This window comes from Podarcis erhardii, assembly GCF_964252035.2.
Source record: "Podarcis erhardii genome assembly, chromosome: 13".
In the NCBI taxonomy this organism is placed as follows: Eukaryota; Metazoa; Chordata; class Lepidosauria; order Squamata; family Lacertidae; genus Podarcis; species Podarcis erhardii.
Window position 1 is genome coordinate 37,103,780 of NC_138502.1, and position 18,786 is coordinate 37,122,565.

General features: G+C 46.1%; 1 protein-coding gene across 3 annotated transcripts in view; it reads left to right on the top strand.

Moving 5' to 3' along the window:
- LRRC4B (leucine rich repeat containing 4B) overlaps positions 1-18,553 on the top strand; it is a 154,226-nt gene extending 135,673 nt beyond the window's left edge. For all 3 annotated transcript variants that reach the window (XM_081837854.1, XM_081837856.1, XM_081837855.1), the window contains exon 2: positions 15,550-18,553. In XM_081837854.1, coding sequence (XP_081693980.1) covers positions 15,604-17,547 — 1,944 coding nt within the window. In that variant the 5' untranslated portion in view covers positions 15,550-15,603 and the 3' untranslated portion in view covers positions 17,548-18,553. The remainder of the gene's footprint in view (positions 1-15,549) is intronic.
- Positions 18,554-18,786: the final 233 nt, after the last annotated feature.

An 18,786-nucleotide genomic window follows, 5' to 3' on the forward strand; every position in this document is an offset into this window, starting at 1 on the left:
CGTGGGTCCCTGTGGAATAAAGGAAGGAGTGAAGTCCCCAATCGGAGCAAATAGCTGTAGACCAAAGTTTATTGCGCAACAGGTTCAAAGAGGAATTTTGAGGATGGGGTGACAAGGACTTTTTAAAGTTTCTATCTTATCCCAGCACACCGTTCATTAAGCATCATCGCTACATCATTGCTATGTCATTGCTACATCAGAAAAGGGGAGGGTTATACATGATTAACATAGGAGGAATGTGGAAACAGGATATGTGTTGGGAAGTACATTCTAAGAACCTACTGCAAGAGGGCAATAGAACTTTGGTTTGCATAGTCTGGCACCTGGGCAAGTCCAGAGGAGTGCCTTTGCCCAGCGATTGACACCTATGAGTACCTTCCTGTGAATACATGATCTCCCGCTTGAGACCAAGTGGTTTCCAAGTCCTTGGCCAATGAAGCAAAGTGGTGCTGGGATGAAGGAAACTGGCAAAGGAGTTGATTTTATATGATTTTTAAAGTTGTGGGTTAAACCACAGAGCCTGGGACTTGCTGATCAGAAGGTCGGCGGTTCGAATCCCCGCCACGGGTTGAGCTCCCGTTGCTCGGTCCCTGCTCCTGCCAACCTAGCAGTTTGAAAGCACGTTAGAGTGCAAGTAGATAAATAGGTACCGCTCCGGCGGGAAGGTAAACGGCGTTTCCGTGCGCTGCTCTGGTTTGCCAGAAGCGGCTTAGTCATGCTGGCCACATGACCCAGAATCTGTACGCCGGCTCCCTCGGCCAATAAAGCGCGATGAGCGCCGCAACCCCAGAGTCGGCCACGACTAGACCTAATGGTCAGGGGTCCCTTTACCTTTTTGACTTCTCTGAGCTGTCAAGTCGAAAGGATACATTTATGCATAATATTTGTAACATTTAACAACTTTAAAGATGTGCCCCCCCCCGTAATTTCCGTAACAGCTTCTTAGAATGTACACAAGAACAGAACAAGCACCTGTTGGGCTATGGACAGGGTTCCTCCCCCCCCCCCGCAAGGAAACCCAAATTGCCGTTAGTTGCCCTCCGTGTTTTTTTTCCCCAAGGAAAAAGTGCTGCCAGAACTCCCCATGAAGTCATCACAGTAAGTCACCACGCAACCTGGGGCAGCCCAGAACAGATGCCAGTTTGACAACAGCTGCATTCGCTGCCTGTGGAGGTGCTAAAAACTACGGCAATCTGTCTCCCTAGTTGGTTTTGGGGTTGCCCCTGGTCCTGGTGCAGATCAAATACAGTGGTACCTCGGGTTACATACTACAGACTCTGCTAACCCAAAAATAGTGCTTCAGGTTAAGAACTTTGCTTCAGGATAAGAACAGAAATCGTGCTCTGGTGGCGCGGTGGCAGCAGGAGGCCCCATTAGCTAAAGTGGTGCTTCAGGTTAAGAACAGTTTCAGGTTAAGAACGGACCTCCAGAACGAATTAAGTACTTAACCTGAGGTACCACTGCATATGCGCCCCTGCCTCCCTTGTTCTCTTGGATTCAGGCAGATGGCAAGGCAGCTTAGAAGGGTCCTTGGACACAAACGTGTGTGTGCAAAGGTAGGGGCCTGGCTGGAAAGCTGAAAGCCTGCCTCCATCTTGCTTTTTCTTTCCTTACGTTTCCTGCTTTCCATCTCCTGCTTTCCCTTTCTCCCTGTCTCCGCTGCAGGGTGGGCGCTCACAGAGCACCGAAAGACAGAAAAAGGCTGCCAATGTGCACATGCTGATTCATATGTATAGATGCAAAACAATGCAAAATTGCTATACAGTGGTACCTTGGTTCTCAAACTTATTCCGTTCCAGAAGACCGTTCCAAAACCAAAGTGTTCCAAAACCACGGCACGCTTTGCCATAGAAAGCAATGCAAAATGGATTAATCTGTTCCAGGCTTTTAAAAACAACCCCTAAAACAGCAATATAACATGAATTTTACTATCTAACGAGACCACTGATCCATAAAATGAAAGCAATAAACAATGTACCACGGTCACACAATCAATTGATCAGTAGCTGAACTGGGTTCCACACAAAAACAAAACAAAAGAGCCACAAAAATGCAAAATAAACGGCAAAAACAGACAGACTTCAGTGTAACACTCAAAACAGAAGTGTGGCATTCAAAACGGAAGCGTAACACTCAAACCAGAGCATGTTTGGCTTCTGAAAAATGTTCGCAAACCGGAACACTTCTTTCCGGGTTTGCAATGTTCAGGTTCCAAGTTGTTTGAGTACCAAAGTGTTTGGGAACCAAAGTATCACCGTAATTTAAAAAGGAATACAATGCATCTTACATGAGTAGGGAGTTCTGTGCGAACAGGTGACTTCTATGGATGCTCAGCCTACTCCCCAAGTTTTAACTGCTGATGGACCACTTTGTGGCCTCTGCTTTCTCTTCTCCCAGGTTTTATTTATGCTATTTCGGCTTGACAGCACCTCACACAGAGGACTTCTCCAAATGGGAGACTGTTCCCCTGACAGCTCTTCAAAAGAGGGCTGCCCTCTGTAAAACAGGACACATGGACACTCTGCTCCAACACACAAATGCCTGTCTCATCATTCCTCTCCCATCTACCCCCTTTCATCTGAGCTGTGTGATTTGGACCCTAGCGCCCTTATCTGCCTCCATGCTTGACCCCGCAACTGTCTGCTAGCCCAGTCTTTGATTATCTCTGCTTTTCAGCAGCTGTGTGTGTGTGCATTTCACTAGCAGCCAGACATTTTGTTGTTGTTTAGTCGTTTAGTCATGTCCGACTCTTCGTGACCCCATGGACCAGAGCACGCCAGGCACTCCTGTCTTCCACTGCCTCCTGCAGTTTGGTGAAACTCATGCTGGTAGCTTCGAGAACACTGCCCAACCATCTCGTCCTCTGTCATCCCCTTCTCCTTGTGCCCTCCATCTTTCCCAACATCAGGGTCTTTTCCAGGGAGTCTTCTCTTCTCATGAAGTGGCCAAAGTACTGGAGCCTCAGCTTCAGGATCTGTCCTTCCAGTGAGCACTCAGGGCTGATTTCCTTAAGAATGGATCGGTTTGATCTTCTTGCAGTCCATGGGACTCTCAAGAGTCTCCTCCAGCATCATAATTCAAAAGCATCAATTCTTCGGCGATCAGCCTTCTTTATGGTCCAGCTCTCACTTCCATACATCACTACTGGGAAAAACATAGCTTTTACTATACGGACCTTTGTTGGCAAGGTGATGTCTCTGCTTTTTAAGATGCTGTCTAGGTTTGCCATCACCTTTCTCCCAAGGAGCAGGCGTCTCTTAATTTCGTGGCTGCTGTCACCATCTGCAGTGATCATGGAGCCCAAGAAAATTAAATCTCTCACTGCCTCCATTCCTTCCCCTTCTATTTGCCAGGAGGTGATGGGACCAGCAGCCAGACATATACTGATACAAATATAAAGTGCAAATACTCATGAAACACAGTTATAAGTGAAGTCCACTCTATTGCATTTCTGTTTCTCTCCCTCTCCCTCCCCCCCTCCTTTTACCACTAATCCATAATCTCAGTTGCCTGGCTCATCCCCGTTAAGTGCCTGGACACTCAACAGATATTTTTTTTTAAATCCTATTTTGATCATCCTAATCCTATCAGTCCTGCAGAGGGAAATCATCTTCCATTCTTTACCCTCTCCTTCCCCTGGCCACACTCTAGGCTTCGCAGATCTGCATTGAGTTGTATCCCATCTCATGCAAGGACTGTGATTGTTAGGTGGCTCGGAATACCAGGGGCTGGGCATTTTTCATGAATGTGATCTGTGAAAAATGTGCCCCCCCCTTCTTAGGACCTTCCCATTCAAGCTTTTGTTTTGTTTCTGTTTTTTAAAAAGATCAAGTTTCTAGAACTCGGTATTGTGGGGGAACTCCCCCCTCCTCGAAAGGAAAAAAAAGGATGGTACGTTTCTGCTTAAGTACCCACTCCATCCAAGTAGAGTGGTACCTTGGTTCTATAATAATAATAATAATAATAATAATAATAATAATAATAATAATAATAATAATAATAATAATATATTATTTATACCCCACCCATCTGGCTGGGTTTCCCCAGCCACTCTGGGCAGCTTCCAACAGAATATTAAAATACAGTAAACTATTAAACATTAAAAGCTATCCTAAACAGGGCTGCCTTCAGATGTCTTCTAAAAGTCTGGTAGTTGTTTTTCTCTTTGACATCTGGTGGGAGAGCGTTCCACAGGGCGGGTGCCACTACCGAGAAGGCCCTCTGCCTGGTTCCCTGTAACTTGGCTTCTTGCAGTAAGGGAACCGTCAGAAGGCCCTCGGAGCTGGACCTCAGTGTCCGGGCAGAATGATGCGGGTGGAGATGCTCCTTCAGGTATACTGGACCAAGGCCATTTAGGGCTTTAAAGGTCAGCACCAACACTTTGAATTGTGCTCCTGGAATGGTTCGAAATCCAAGGCACGGCTTCCAATTGGCTGCAGGAGCTTACTGCACTCAATCAGAAACCGCATGGGATGTTCAGCTTCCGAAAAACGTTCACAAACTGGAACACTCACTTCCAGGTTTGCGGTGTTCAGGAGCCGATTTGTTCGACAGCTAAGCTGTTTGGGAACCAAGGTTTCACTGTCCACTGTTGTATGTTTTAATCTTCCCCTTAACAAGCTCACACATTGAGGAGTTTTGTATAGGCATATAAAAGATAGTTCTTATGAGCTATGGAACATTCTCCTCCTAGTCATCTGCCAAGGTCGGAACTTCAGCATCTTTCAAATGCAATCATTTGTTTTCTTGTTCAGGATGTCTTTTAGTATGAGGTTTTTTTGTTTTTTGTTGTTGGGCCGTTATGATGTGCCACAATGCGTACAACAATGTGTTGCTATTCCTTTCCTTTAAAATGCAACCTTGTTCTTTGCAGCCCTCAGCACACAATGTAGACGAACACAACTTCTGTTGACAAGCTAAAGCTAAAAGGTCCTGTTCTGAGTCTCAGTAGTTAGGCCTGGTCAATCCAGGGACATCATACCGCTGGCCAGTTATAGGGACTGGTTGAGGTCGCTTATTCCCCTTTCTGCTTCTCTAGGCTGGAATTCAGCCTGTCATGGCGTTCCTGGCTCAACTCCTGGCGTCTCTGAAAGGAGGACCGCTCATTTCTCACTGGCTTAAGGCTGAGCTGCAGGTCAGGTCCTGGGATGCAACTAAGGGCTCTTCCATATTTCCATTTGCGTCGTGTCTGGAAAGCATGGGTCCGAGTGGTTTTCTCTTCTCAAAAAAAATTTTTTTTAATTAAGTTTTTCACAATTATAACAAATAGAACATAACAAAAGGAAAAACAAAAACAGAAAAACATACCATAAAAAAATACAATACTAAAAACAACAACAAGAAAAAGAACCAAAACCACAACAATAAAAAAAGTAATCTTAATCCCATATCCCTTGAAAACCCAATTTTGTTTACATTGTGACTTCCTCAAATTCCTCCCTTCTGAATTTCATTGTATCTGCATGTAACAGCTTTCCAATATCATTCTTAAACAAAATATTTCCAATTATTATCTATCTTATTCACTTTTCTTACTGTTCTAAATCCCATTTATCTAATTAAATCCCAACTTATTCCTAGGCCTATTTGGTACTTTCAAGTGACTTCTAATTCTTTATATTACAATATTTATTCGGATAGTCCTTAAATTTCTTCCAATCTTCTTGATATTCCTCTTCTTTCTGGTCGCAGATTCTTCCAGTCAGGTTGGCTATCTCCACAAAGTCCAACATCTTCATCTGCCATTCTTTCACCGTTGGAATTTCTTGAGACTTCCAATTTTTAGCTAACAGCAGTCTTGCTGCTGTAGTGGTTTTCTGCTTGACCCATGCTTTCTAGGCAAGTATAATGATATTTTTTTTATACCCTGCCCATCTGGCTGGGTTGCCCCAGCCGCTCTGGGTGGCTTCCAACACATAAAAACACCAGATATTAATAGTAGCAATCTGACCCAATATAAAGAATCATGGTGACTTTATAAAATAAACAACTTATATCAAACAAAGCAACGTTCAACAATCCACTAGAATCTAATAGTCAACAGTAAAATTAAACATCAGCAAATAATAATTAAACAGTTTACACTTATCAACCCCAATTGCCAATCTCAATAACAAGAAATCGCAATGCATAAAATACCATGAAACATGCAAAACCATGTAAAAGGATCAAATTGAGAAACAAGGACACACAACTTTTAAAACTATTAAAAGTCAGGCAAGGGTGTGAGCGGTTTCTCCCTTGCTCCATTCCAGGGAAAGCTCGCTCTTTGACTTTAAATCTTTAGAGTGCTAAAGAGCTCGTTTCCCTGGGGAAAGCAAAGGGAAGCGTTGATAAGCCCTGACTGAGCTGTTGTAGTCAGCCCTGCAGGAGTGAAGTTACCAGGTGAGCATCGACAGAGTGACATTGTGGACAGGCCCTCACTCGTTACTTGTTGAAGTTACTTGTTATTTATTGCATTCATACTCTGCCTTTTCCCACAAGGGGCTTAAGGTGGCGTACATTGTTCTCCCCCTCCCCGTTTAACCCCCACTAATAGCCCTGAGAGGTGGGCTTCAGGGGGCTTCAGGGCTGAGTGGGGATTTGAACCCTGGCTCCCAGTACGCTTCCGAGCACAATTCAAAGTGTTGGTGCTGACCTTTCAAGCCCTAAATGGTCTCAGCCCAGTATACCTGAAGGAGCGTCTCCACCCCCATTGTTCAGCCCGGACACTGAGGTCCAGTTCCGAGGGCCTTCTGGCGGTTCCCTCCCTGCAAGAAGTGAGGTTACAGGGAACCAGGCAGAGGGCCTTCTCGTTAGTGGCGCCCTCTCACCAAATGTCAAGGAGATAAGCAACTATCTGACTTTTAGAAGACATCTGAAGGCAGCCCTGTCTAGGGAAGTTTTTAATGTATGATGTTTTATTGTGTTTTGAATATTCTGTTGAGAGCCACCCAGAGTAGCTGGGGAAACCCAGCCAGATGGGCGGGGTATAAATAAATTAGGTAAAGGTAAAGGGACCCCTGACCATTAGGTCTGGTTGCGGATGACTCTGGGGTTGCAGGGTTCATCTTGCTTTATTGGCTGAGGGAGCCGGTGTACAGCTTCCGGGTCATGTGGTCAGCATGACTAAGCCGCTTCTGGCGAACCAGAGCAGCGCATGGAAATGCTGTTTACCTTGCTAGGTTGGCAGGAGCAGGGACCGAGCAACGGGAGCTCACCCTGTTGTGGGGATTCAAACTGCCAACCTTCTGATCGGCAAGCCCTAGGCTCTGTGGTTTAACCTACAGCGCCACCCACGTCCCTATAAATAAATTATCATCATCATCATCATCAACATCTCCCAGGTTGGACACTCTAACCACAGTGGATGTTAGCCATGGATATAGCAGTGCCCTGATGTTCGGGGCACGTGTACAGTAAGTATCCAGGCCCCACTTGGAGGTTAATGGTTCCAATTTCCACAGATGCAGTCGGTTGTTTTGCCAGGCTGCACACTAGCAGGCCTTTGAGCTATTTCCCAGAAACCTGATACATAATAATGACAAATCTACAAGCCTGAAATCTGTTCACACTTGCTCCAGATTGTAATGGGCAACAAGCAGAAGTTTGGCGTTTTGTGGCATTAAGGCAGACACTGTGTGGCTTTTGATACAGTGGAAGTTGGTTCAGCATCCTGCTCCGGCAGCTTTAGGCAGGCCCTGAATATATAGCCTCCAACATTACTCTGATGAGAACGGACATCCGGTTCAACAACAACAACAACAACAATGTTGTTATTTATATCCATCCCATCTGACATTGCTCTGGGCGGCTTCCAGCATTTTTGTTGGAAACATATGTTGAAAACATGTTTTATGATATCTTCATATAATACAACACCAAACATTTTAAAACTTTTTAAAAACTTCCCTATACAGGGCTGCCTTCAGGCATCTTCTAAAGGTTGTCTAGTTACTTATCTCCTTGTCTTGGGGATCACATAACTCCATACCTTCCAACATTTCTCCAGTGAAAATAGGGATGTCCTAAGGCAGGGGTGTCAAACTCAAATTCATCGGGGGCCGCATCAGCAGTTTGGTCACCCTCAAAGGGCCGGTTGCGCTCAATATAAAAACGAGTGGAGGTTTCCTGAATGCGTGTAAAGTGGAGGTTTCCTGTGTAGAACGGCCAGCGCCGCTAGAGGGCAGACGTTCTCTGGCTTGTAGGCTGCCGCGCATGCGCTGAAAAGGCGGCTTCCTTGTGTAAAAAAAAAAAAAAAAAGCGAGAATAAAAGGTGAAGGCTGGCGGCCGGCGGCGGCTACACGGGCCACATGACGAGGTCTGGCGGGCCGGATTCGGCCCGCGGGCCTTGTGTTTGACACCCGTGTCCTAAGGAAAAGCTGAACATTCCAAGATCAGATCAGAAACTGGGACGGCTTCTGTAAATCCGGGACTGTCCCTGGAAAATAGGGACACTTGGGGGGGGGGGCTATCTGTGAATATGCTGCAATGTTCCCAATGGTTTGCCCCATTGAGAAACTCAAAGAAAAGGCTAAAACAAATACTTGGAAAGGTTCAGTCAAGTCCCTATTTTCATAGGAGAAATGTTGGAGGGTATGGAGTAGGGTTTGCAGTTTTGCCATTCCAAGTTTTGAACAAAAGTTGGTTTTAAAGATTTATCATCATTATCCTTCTCTGGAACTTGTGTTAGGCATCTAGTTGGCCACTTTGACAACAGTAGACTGGACTAGATGCGCCTTTGGTCCAGCAGGCTTTTCTCCTGTTCTTGTCATCATCATCTCCATCATCATCAGAGTTCATTTCTTTCCAGCCATAGGCTGAAATTCAGGGACAGTGAACCTATGGTCTTGTAATTGTTGCTGAACTACATGCTAGCTGAGGCAGATGGGAGTTAAAAAGCTTCCAGTTGTTCACAGTTCCCCATCCATGCTAGGATCCTAATTTTCCTCCTGTTTTCTTCAGCCTCCACCTCTTTTCTCTTTCGTCTCCCCTGCGATGAATTAATTTTAGATAGCACATTCCTTAAGGCAGGGTGCTGTGCTGTTTGTTAAGGCACATTGATGGTGCAATATCGATAATGACCAGCATAAACAGGGTACTGCCATAATCTTAAAAAAGATAATCTGCCATCCACACAGATCAAGGTTTCATAAAAAAAGGAATGTTGTCAGATCCGCGTTGAGCCAAATGATAATCAAGCGCATGGCTGTTAACATGGTTTAATTGCATTTTAGCCAGTGCTTAAGCGATGGTTGTGACCTTTAGCGTGACCTTCTTGCAGTCATTTGCAAGTCAAATAAATAAATAAACCTGTCTTCTTTGTAGGTCAGGCCAGTTCTACAAGAGCCGTTTCAAAATTGAAATTCAGAGTTCCAAATCTGACTGCGAGGTTTCCTCTCAAATTTAAGTGTTTTAACAGTGCAGTTCTTTGTGTGTGTGTCTACCCAGGAGTAAACCCTTCTGAGTTCAGTGGGGTTACTCCCAGGTATGTGCATCTTGGGTTGAAGCCTTTCGACTTGCTGGCATCCTTGGTTTGCACAGATGGCAAATTTGAAATCGGGGAAAGCTTCCAGCAGTCAAATGCGGAATTACCATTGTGTGTCAAAGATAAAGTGCTGAGCATCGCCGAACGTTCATTATAGAGTGCCGCGAATCGCTAAATGCTGTTTCATGCCGGTGGCCAACTACTGTCAAATATCAGCTGTCAAGGCATCCCGTCTTGAACTCAGATGTATCAAATATCAAAGATTGGAATCAAGTACTGGTTGGGTATCAGAGCCAGGTCAGCCCTTAGTTGACAGGAGAAGATCTGGAGGATCGGCTGCATCAAAACCCATAGAGGAGAAACGTTTGGGAGCAAGTTAGGGTCAGCACTATTTTTAGCTAATTATACTTTATCAGGGGCCTCAGTGAACTCTGAGGCTTACTTAAACACTCTGGTATAATCCCTTCTCCTGCATTCCAATGGCCTTTACAGAAAGTGGTCACCAGTATTCCAGTCATCGTGTCCCAAGGAGCATAATTGCTTGCCACCCTCCCTCCCTCGTTCCCTCCCTCCTTGTTTATTCATCCAAAAACACCCCCCTCTTGCTTTTTTCTGCAGATCCTGACCTAACCTCGGCTTCCTGTACTTGCTCCAGGTCTCATTAACAAAAGATGTATTCTCTGCTCTTGAATGTTTCAACTTTGCCCTCTCCTTCCTTTTCTCCAATGCCCAGCAGTGTCCAGGAATGTAATTGCTTGTCCGGACTGCCGGACTGCAGAGTAGCCTTATTGAGGTTGACAGCACAACCTCATTTTCACCCCACTCGACCCACCCCCCTCCAATTCTTCTCGCACTCCAGCCAGTTTTAATGTTCTTTCCAGGCGACGTCTAATGCATGAATGGCAATTCATTGCAATTGTTGCTCAAGAGCCCTGTTAACTAAAGCTGGAAGCTTTGGACAGTAGATTAATCAACTGAAGCTGAGTTGATTAACTGGTGGGAGGTCATATTTTTTAAAGTATGGGGCTGAAAGTGAAAGGAACACATTAAAAAAATGTGTTTCAGGGTATCACGGTTCCAGCGGGTAGCAAAAAATAGAAAAGGTGTCTTACATTCTAACACTGAAAATTTCAGATAACCTTTTACCCTTTCAAGATAGGGCATAGCTTTATTGGGCAGTGGGGAGGCAGGTTGTACTGCTACCACTAGTTTTATTACCTAATTTGGCTTCTTTCTTTTTTAACATATTGCACACACCTACAATAATTTCAAGAACAAGTGGCAACTTATGCTTGCTAACTGATGCACAAAACAACAACAAACCTCTGGTCACATGAAACATATTCAACAAACACACAAGACGTAACTGGCTGTATGTTTGAAAAAATAATATATACTATTCATTGTATAGAATTGTAGATTTCAACAGAAGTAGCTCATAAAGTTCAACGAAAAAAGGAGAAGACCCAGTGGATCAGTTCATTCTCTAATCAGTTTATGCATAAGGTCCATATTATGTGAAAATGTCTCTTCCACCTGTCAGTTCAGAGAGTCCAACAATCCACAAGAAAGGTTGCTACAGTTCCACAGAATCCTTTCACAGAGTCTAAGGCAAGGATTTCCGTCCTGGGCTCCACCAACCTCATCCCTGCTGGGCCTCTTCTGGCAGGGGAAATAGGGACATTCCAGGATCAAATCAGAAGCCGGGATGAATTTCGTTAATTCTGGGGCTGTCCCTGGGAAATCGGGGACATTTGGAGGGTATGATGCTTCTATGAGAATATGCCCAAGTGCTAGCATCTTCTTCAGAGGCCTTTTCCTGAGACTCACCTTCAGAGGTAGAATCATACGATTGTAGAATAATAATAATAATAACAATAATAATAATAATTTATTATTTATAATATTATTTATTTATATTATTTTTTCCCCCAGCCACTCTAGGCGGCTTCCAACAAAGTATAAAAAATGCATTAAAACACCAGTCACTAAAAACTTCCTTAAACAGAGTTGCCTTCAGATGTCTTCTAAAAGTCAGATAGTTGTTTATTTCCTTGACATCTGATGGGAGGGCATTCCACAGGGTGGGCACCACCACCAAGAAGGCCCTCTGCCAGGTTCCCTGTAACTTGGCTTTTTGCAATAAGGGAACCTCTAGAAGGCCCTCAACGTTGGACCTCAGTGTCCGGGCAGAACGATGGAGGTGGAGTTGGTCATCTGCAATGAGGGAATTGAGGTGGGGGAAGAAGTAACTAGGGAAAGAGGATTGTCAGTGGTGCAGTTCCATTGATGGAGCATTCTTTCTGGGGTGCGGCAAGGGGTCTGTGTAGCATCCTGTTTGCTAAGTTATAGGCACAAGGTCAATATCTTTATTGTCTGTGCATGTGTGATTTCGATGTAATCTTCTAAGTAAATCTAATATATGTTGGGCTGTTAGCCATCCTAAGTATTTTAATATTTTTGCTGCAGCGTGTTGCTTTTGAATTTTGCTTTGCATTGAGCTGTCATGTTTTAATTTGATGTTTTAGTCTTTCTTTTTAACTGCACGCCAGTTTGCACATTTTCATCGGAAATGGAAGAAGGGGGCTATAAATTACTGAAATAATTTGCATCTCATTTCATTTATCTCACACTTCTTTTGGTGTTTCAGAACGATGTCCGCTCTGGGTTTTTGTTAATACACATGTGTATTTACTTGATGAATCAATCAAAAGGCAGGCGCTCAGCTTTGTTTTTCAACGGTTTAAAAATATTTATATCCAGCCTCTTCACAAGGTGAGCAACAGGCTGGATACAGACGGTTAGGTTGATTGTGCTAAGGCCGCATTGAAAATCAAGTTAGCAGTGACTTGATTACAATGGGAACTGAGTGCAAGTAGCACAGGTTTGTATCCAGTAAATTAATGGGCATGACTAACATAAGTCTATTGATTTCAGCGAGTCTACTCGGAGTATGACATAGTTGGATCCATTGCCATAAAACAAAGCAATCACCAATAAAATATAGCCAAAGCAGCCAGCAGATTAAAATAGCACGAATCACATTTAAACCCTTTTAAAACCTAGTGAAATCATGGGGGTTTTATTTGGTGTCTAAAGCAATGCTAGGCTGAAGTCTTTGATTGAGCTTTTTCCTGCACTTTTGGAAGCGGGGACCATACCCTCCAACATTTCTCCATAGAAAATACAGACGTCCTACTCCATAATAACAATAATTTAATTATTTGTACCCGCCCCCATCTGTCTGGGTTGCCCCAGCCACTCTGGGCGGCTTCCAACAGATATAAAAACATAATAAAATATAGAACATTTTAAAAAACTTTCCAATACAAGAGCTGCCTTCAGATGTTTCCTAAAGGTTGTCTAGCTACTTATCTCCTTGGCTCGGGGGTCACGTAACTCCATACCCTCCGACATTTTTCCGATGAAAATAGGGATGTCCCAAGCAGGACTGTATTTTAATATTTGCTTGGAAGCCGCCCAGAGTGGCTAGGGAAGCCCAGACAGATGGGCAGGGTATTAACAACAACAACAACAACAACAACAACAATTCCAGGGGTGGGGCTTTGTAGAGGAGGTGGCTGAGGGTTCCCTGACCATTTAAGCCACTGCTTCAAGTGGTGGTTTAAGATGCTGTAGACATCCTAACTCTCACTCAGGTTGAAAATGTGGCCGGAACTCCCACAGAAACTAGGCTACGGAATGAAACTAGGCTACATTGCTTTAATGCGTCGGTGGTAGCCAATAAAAATTGCAGCATGCAGAGTTAACTGAGAAAGAAATTATGACTGGGGCCACAGTATCTGATGCCATAATGTCCACTTTACGGCTTTGCCAATGTGGCTGGCTATTCCCTTGGCACCTGGGCATAGCCAGTAGAGTACAGATAGTCTACTAATCTGGTTTCTATGCCACTCTTTTGCTAGAGTGAGTAGAAATAAATTGACATAAACATAGATGCCTGTTATTATTTTTCTTCCACAGCTGACAACTAGCCAAGTTGTTGATGTTAAATGAAATAAGAATCTGAGCATCCATTTTTTTTCACTGCTTGAGGGCAATGTCAATCCAAACGTGGTTGTGTTTGGGGAGGCAATGCTCTCCTGCAGTGTGCAAGGAATTATAAAGTACACTGCATTTCAGAAGGTGATGTTACCCTGTTTTTCTTCCTGATGTGAAACATGTTTACTTAGAAATAAGCTCCACTGAGTTCAGTGGGACTTATGTCTTGAAAACTAAGCCTTAGGAATGAAGCTTTTGCAAAAAGCTTTCAAAACTGTACTAAGATAAAAAGATGAACACAAATCTTTGCAATGCACCAGCTTTTGTGTAGAACACCAGAAATAAATCACATGGCACAGCATTCTTGGGATGGTGGTGCTTTAGAACTGAAGAGGAGGGACTGCAACCTTAATTTTCCATTATATGAAACACACAAACACAAGTGTTCAGATCCTTGAAAATAGAAAATTAGCATGTCAAGGTCTTAGCTTTGACATCTAACGTTCTAGCTTTTATTCTGCAGGGAGTCATACAACTATTCATTTGCGTGGTGAGATCCCGCCTCCCACCAATAGAAATAAAGACACAGGACACAGTAATTTCGGTTAATGGGCTAAAATTAGGCCACAACTTTATTGGTTACAGGTGATGAGTGGTATTGGCTTAGGCATTGGTCCTATCGGCTATCCGGCTTCAGCCTGATTGCTTGAAGACCGGGAAGGGTTAACACCAGCAGGGGGAGCCCTGCTGATGCACATAAACTAGGGACTCCCCAGGGGTCACCTCTCGGGGGCGCGCTTTAGGCCCTGACCTCCATAGGCTTCGGACGAGGCCACGCACCCCGGAATCCTTTACTGGACTACACTTCAATATTTGGGGGAGGTGATGGTGCTCCCCCCCCCATACATCTACATAACAATTCCCATACCAATGCCTAACCGCCAAAGCCGAGAAAGTTATGACAATTTGCTACAAGGTAGGCGAAAAACCAAATGGCTGGTGCCAATTTGCCAAGTGGCCATAGCAAGGTCAAAAGAGGAACCTTGAAGGGCGGGTAGGTGGGAAACAAACGCAGCTGAATGGCCAAAGAGGGAAATTCCCAGCCACGCATGCCTTAAATGAGGCAAGCCACACCCCCTGGGCCAGCCGATTGGCTAGCCCGGGAATGACGTGGCCGAGGATTTCCCAGATCGCGCCGGGCTGGAAGCCAGCCTCCGCGCGCGTGTTGGGGCGTGATGCCCGCAACACCACCTCCTCCCAAGGTTGGAAGTGGCTTTGTACAACCCTCCCTCTGTATTCTGAAGCAGTACATTTTTGTGATTCTCAGATGAATGGTAGCATAGATAATGGTGGTGGTGGTGGTGGTGATGACGATGATGACGACGATAACGATGATGATAATAATAATAATAATAATAATAATAATAATAATAATAATAGGCGTGGGTGGTAAAATCTCAGGCCTCTAACAACTTGACCAGAGAGAGAGACTTGACCATTACTGATAGCATGGAAGCCAAGGCAACTTTTTCTGAAACCCAACAACCAACACCATCACTTACAGACACCGCTCTTTAAGCTCTGGCAGCTCAAATTCTGGAATGCCTCTGTTTGACTAGATTCACTTGAGCAGATATTTCCATGCCTCTCTCTCACCCGAAATAGTTCTCCCTGAGAGAGAATGTAGAGACAGAGCAGAAGGAGTATGAACTCCCTCCTATCAGATGTCAAGGAAATAAACAACTCTCTGTCTTTTAGAAGACATCTGAAGGCAGCCCTGTTTAGGGAAGTTTTTAATGTTTGATGTTCTATCGCTTGATGATGATGATGTTGGGAGCTGCCCAGATGGGTGGGGTATAATTATTACAAGTATGCAGCCGTCACCAGACCTTGTGCTAGTGATTTACATGTGTCCACAATACATTGTGCAAAGGAGAACTTTCCTATGCCTATCTCAAACCAACAGCAAATGCATTTTACTGGGGCCAGTATTACTGTTTTTTCTGATTGCTATCATGCTCCCCAAACCTCAGTTATCAGATTCCTGGCTGATTTCTCTTTCTCTTGTTTCTCATCCCCAGTTTCTAAAGACCTGAGCACCCACCCTGCTCTTCACTGAAGCATGAACATTGGACATGGCCACCCGCCGCTGCACTCGGAAGCCTTCGCTGGTGCCTGGAGTCTCTAGGATGGTTTGGAAGCACCTGGTCCTCTTCATCCTCTGGCTGCCATCGCTCGTTTGGGGCGGAGCCTCCCCCACCTCCTGCCCGGCCGCTTGTTCTTGCAGCAACCAGGCCAGCCGGGTCATCTGTACACGCCGGGAGCTGGTGGAGGTGCCCGAGAGCATTTCCATCAACACACGGTACCTCAACCTGCAGGAGAACAACATCCAGGTCATAAAGACGGACACTTTCAAGCACCTCCGTCACCTCGAGATTTTGCAGCTCAGCAAGAACCTCATCCGCAAGATTGAGGTGGGAGCCTTCAATGGCTTGCCCAATCTCAACACACTGGAGCTTTTTGACAACCGGCTGACCACTGTCCCCACACAAGCCTTTGAGTACCTCTCCAAGTTGCGGGAGCTGTGGCTGAGGAACAACCCCATCGAAAGCATCCCTTCCTATGCCTTCAACCGAGTCCCTTCCTTGCGCCGACTGGACCTCGGAGAGCTCAAGAAGCTGGAGTACATCTCAGAGGCAGCTTTCGAAGGCTTGGTCAACCTGCGCTACCTGAACCTGGGCATGTGCAATCTCAAGGACATCCCTAACTTGACAGCCTTAGTGCGGCTGGAGGAACTGGAGCTCTCTGGAAATCGCTTGGACATGATCCGGCCAGGCTCCTTCCAGGGGCTGACCAGCCTCCGCAAATTGTGGTTGATGCACGCCCAGGTGGCTACCATTGAACGCAACGCCTTCGATGACCTCAAGTCCTTGGAGGAGCTCAACCTCTCCCACAATAACTTGATGTCATTGCCGCACGATCTCTTCACCCCCTTGCACCGCCTGGAGCGCGTCCACCTCAACCACAACCCTTGGCACTGCAACTGTGACGTGTTGTGGCTCAGCTGGTGGCTCAAGGAGACGGTGCCCAACAACACCACCTGCTGCGCCCGGTGCCACGCCCCACCCAACCTCAAAGGGCGCTACATCGGAGAGCTGGATCAAAGCCATTTCACCTGCTACGCCCCAGTTATAGTGGAGCCTCCCACTGACCTAAATGTGACTGAGGGGATGGCGGCTGAGCTGAAATGCCGGACGGGGACCTCCATGACGTCAGTCAACTGGCTGACACCCAATGGCACGCTGATGACGCATGGTTCCTACCGGGTGCGCATCTCAGTCCTCCACGATGGCACGCTCAACTTCACCAATGTGACCGTCCAGGATACAGGGCAGTACACCTGCATGGTGACTAATTCGGCAGGCAACACCACGGCTTCGGCCACACTCAACGTCTCAGCGGTGGACCCAGCCACCACAGGTTACACCTACTTCACAACGGTGACCGTGGAGACCATGGACCCGGGCCAAGAAGAATCCGTTCCCACGAAGAAGGAACCTGGGCCGACGCCATCTCAGGGCTGGGGCATGACTTATTCCACCACCTCTCTGACCCCTCGCAGCACCCGCAGCACGGAGAAGCCATTCACCATCCCCATCACCGACGTCACCGAGAGCGGCATGAAGGACCTGGACGACGTCATGAAGACCACCAAGATCATCATCGGCTGCTTTGTGGCCATCACCTTCATGGCTGCCGTGATGCTCATTGTCTTCTACAAGCTCCGCAAGCAGCACCAGCTTCACAAGCACCACGGCCCCACGCGCACCATCGAGATCATCAACGTCGAGGACGAGCTGCCCGCCTCGGCCGGGGCGCCCGGCGACAGCCACCTGGCTCTGCCCGCCATCGAGCACGACCACCTCAACCACTACGCCGCTTTCAAGGCCCACTACAACAACAACAGCGGCGGCGGACCCCTCACCTGCGGCTCCAAGAACCCCATGCTCAATTCCATCCACGAACCTCTCTTGTTCAAGAGCAGCTCGAAAGAGAATGTCCAAGAGACACAGATATGACGGCCAACAGACCCAGGCAGCGGGGAATTCTTGTGTGGTGGGCGGGTGCAAGTGGATTCGTACATGCAGTGGGGGGGAAGTTGAGGAACGGCTCCTCCGTGCCCTCCCCCCCACAAACAAACAAACAAACAAACATCAGCAGATCTTTCCACCATCGTGGCAGATCTTGGATGCTGAGCCCTCGCCCGAGTGGACACCTTTGATTCTCACCACTTTAGCCTTTTCAGTTCTCTTATTTTCCTTTTGCAGAACAAGGTTCTACGCTCGCCCTCGGCCTGACCATTTCCCCCCCTTTCCTTTCTCCACCCCCCCACCTCACTTTTCTTCTTTTTTCTACCGATCTCCCTCTGCATTGGAGACTTCTTCTTTTTCTTTCTTTTTATACAGATGGGGCTGTTTCTGTATCCAACTACCTGCTGTATTACTTTAATAATTTTTTTTTAAAAAAAAGAGGAAGGAAGAAAACAAACAACAACAAAATAAGGAAAGATCACTATCCGATTTGTTTTCCTTTTTGACGTCATGGGAATAAACTTTAGGAAAGGAAAATAAAACCCAAGGGAAACGGGAGAGGGAAGAAGAAGAAGAAGATGATGAAAAAGAAGAAAGAAATCTTATTTTGATCCGCTTTCCGTCAAAATTCTATTTTCATCCAAATGGGATATACAAACTAAATAAATTAAGTAAAGAGACGAAAGGTCATGGTGGTGCCAGGGTCCCCCCCCCACCTTTGGAGCACGCGGGGATGCCAGGCGCACAGGGTTCGGGGGGAATTTTTTATGACTAGTATTATTACTATGGGATGGCAGGCATGGCCGGTGTGCCCCCCAGAGACACAGGGGCGTGGAGGTATTTTTTAATTTGTAATAATCTGGGGGGTGGGAATGAGGGGTTTGGTGGGGGGCTGCACTTCCGGCCACACACAAAAAAACAAGGCCTGTCGATTCCCTTGGCATTTTGGGGTCTGGTCTGAGTTTCCTATTTTAATAAAATCCATAAAGATGTTTCCAACCCTCCCTAGGGTGCTTCTTTTGGGATGGGGGCAAATGAGTGTGCCGCTTGCATCGTGAGGCCACTGTGGCTCAGTGCCAACGGGAGTCTCACGTGCGCCGGGTTTCTTGAGGGATCGCCATGGCGGTGACGTCAGCAGGCTGCAACATGCATTATCTCGCAAAGAACACGCCTGTGGCTGTACCATACACTGTATACATGGCTGGCCCTCATACCTTGGACAGGGAG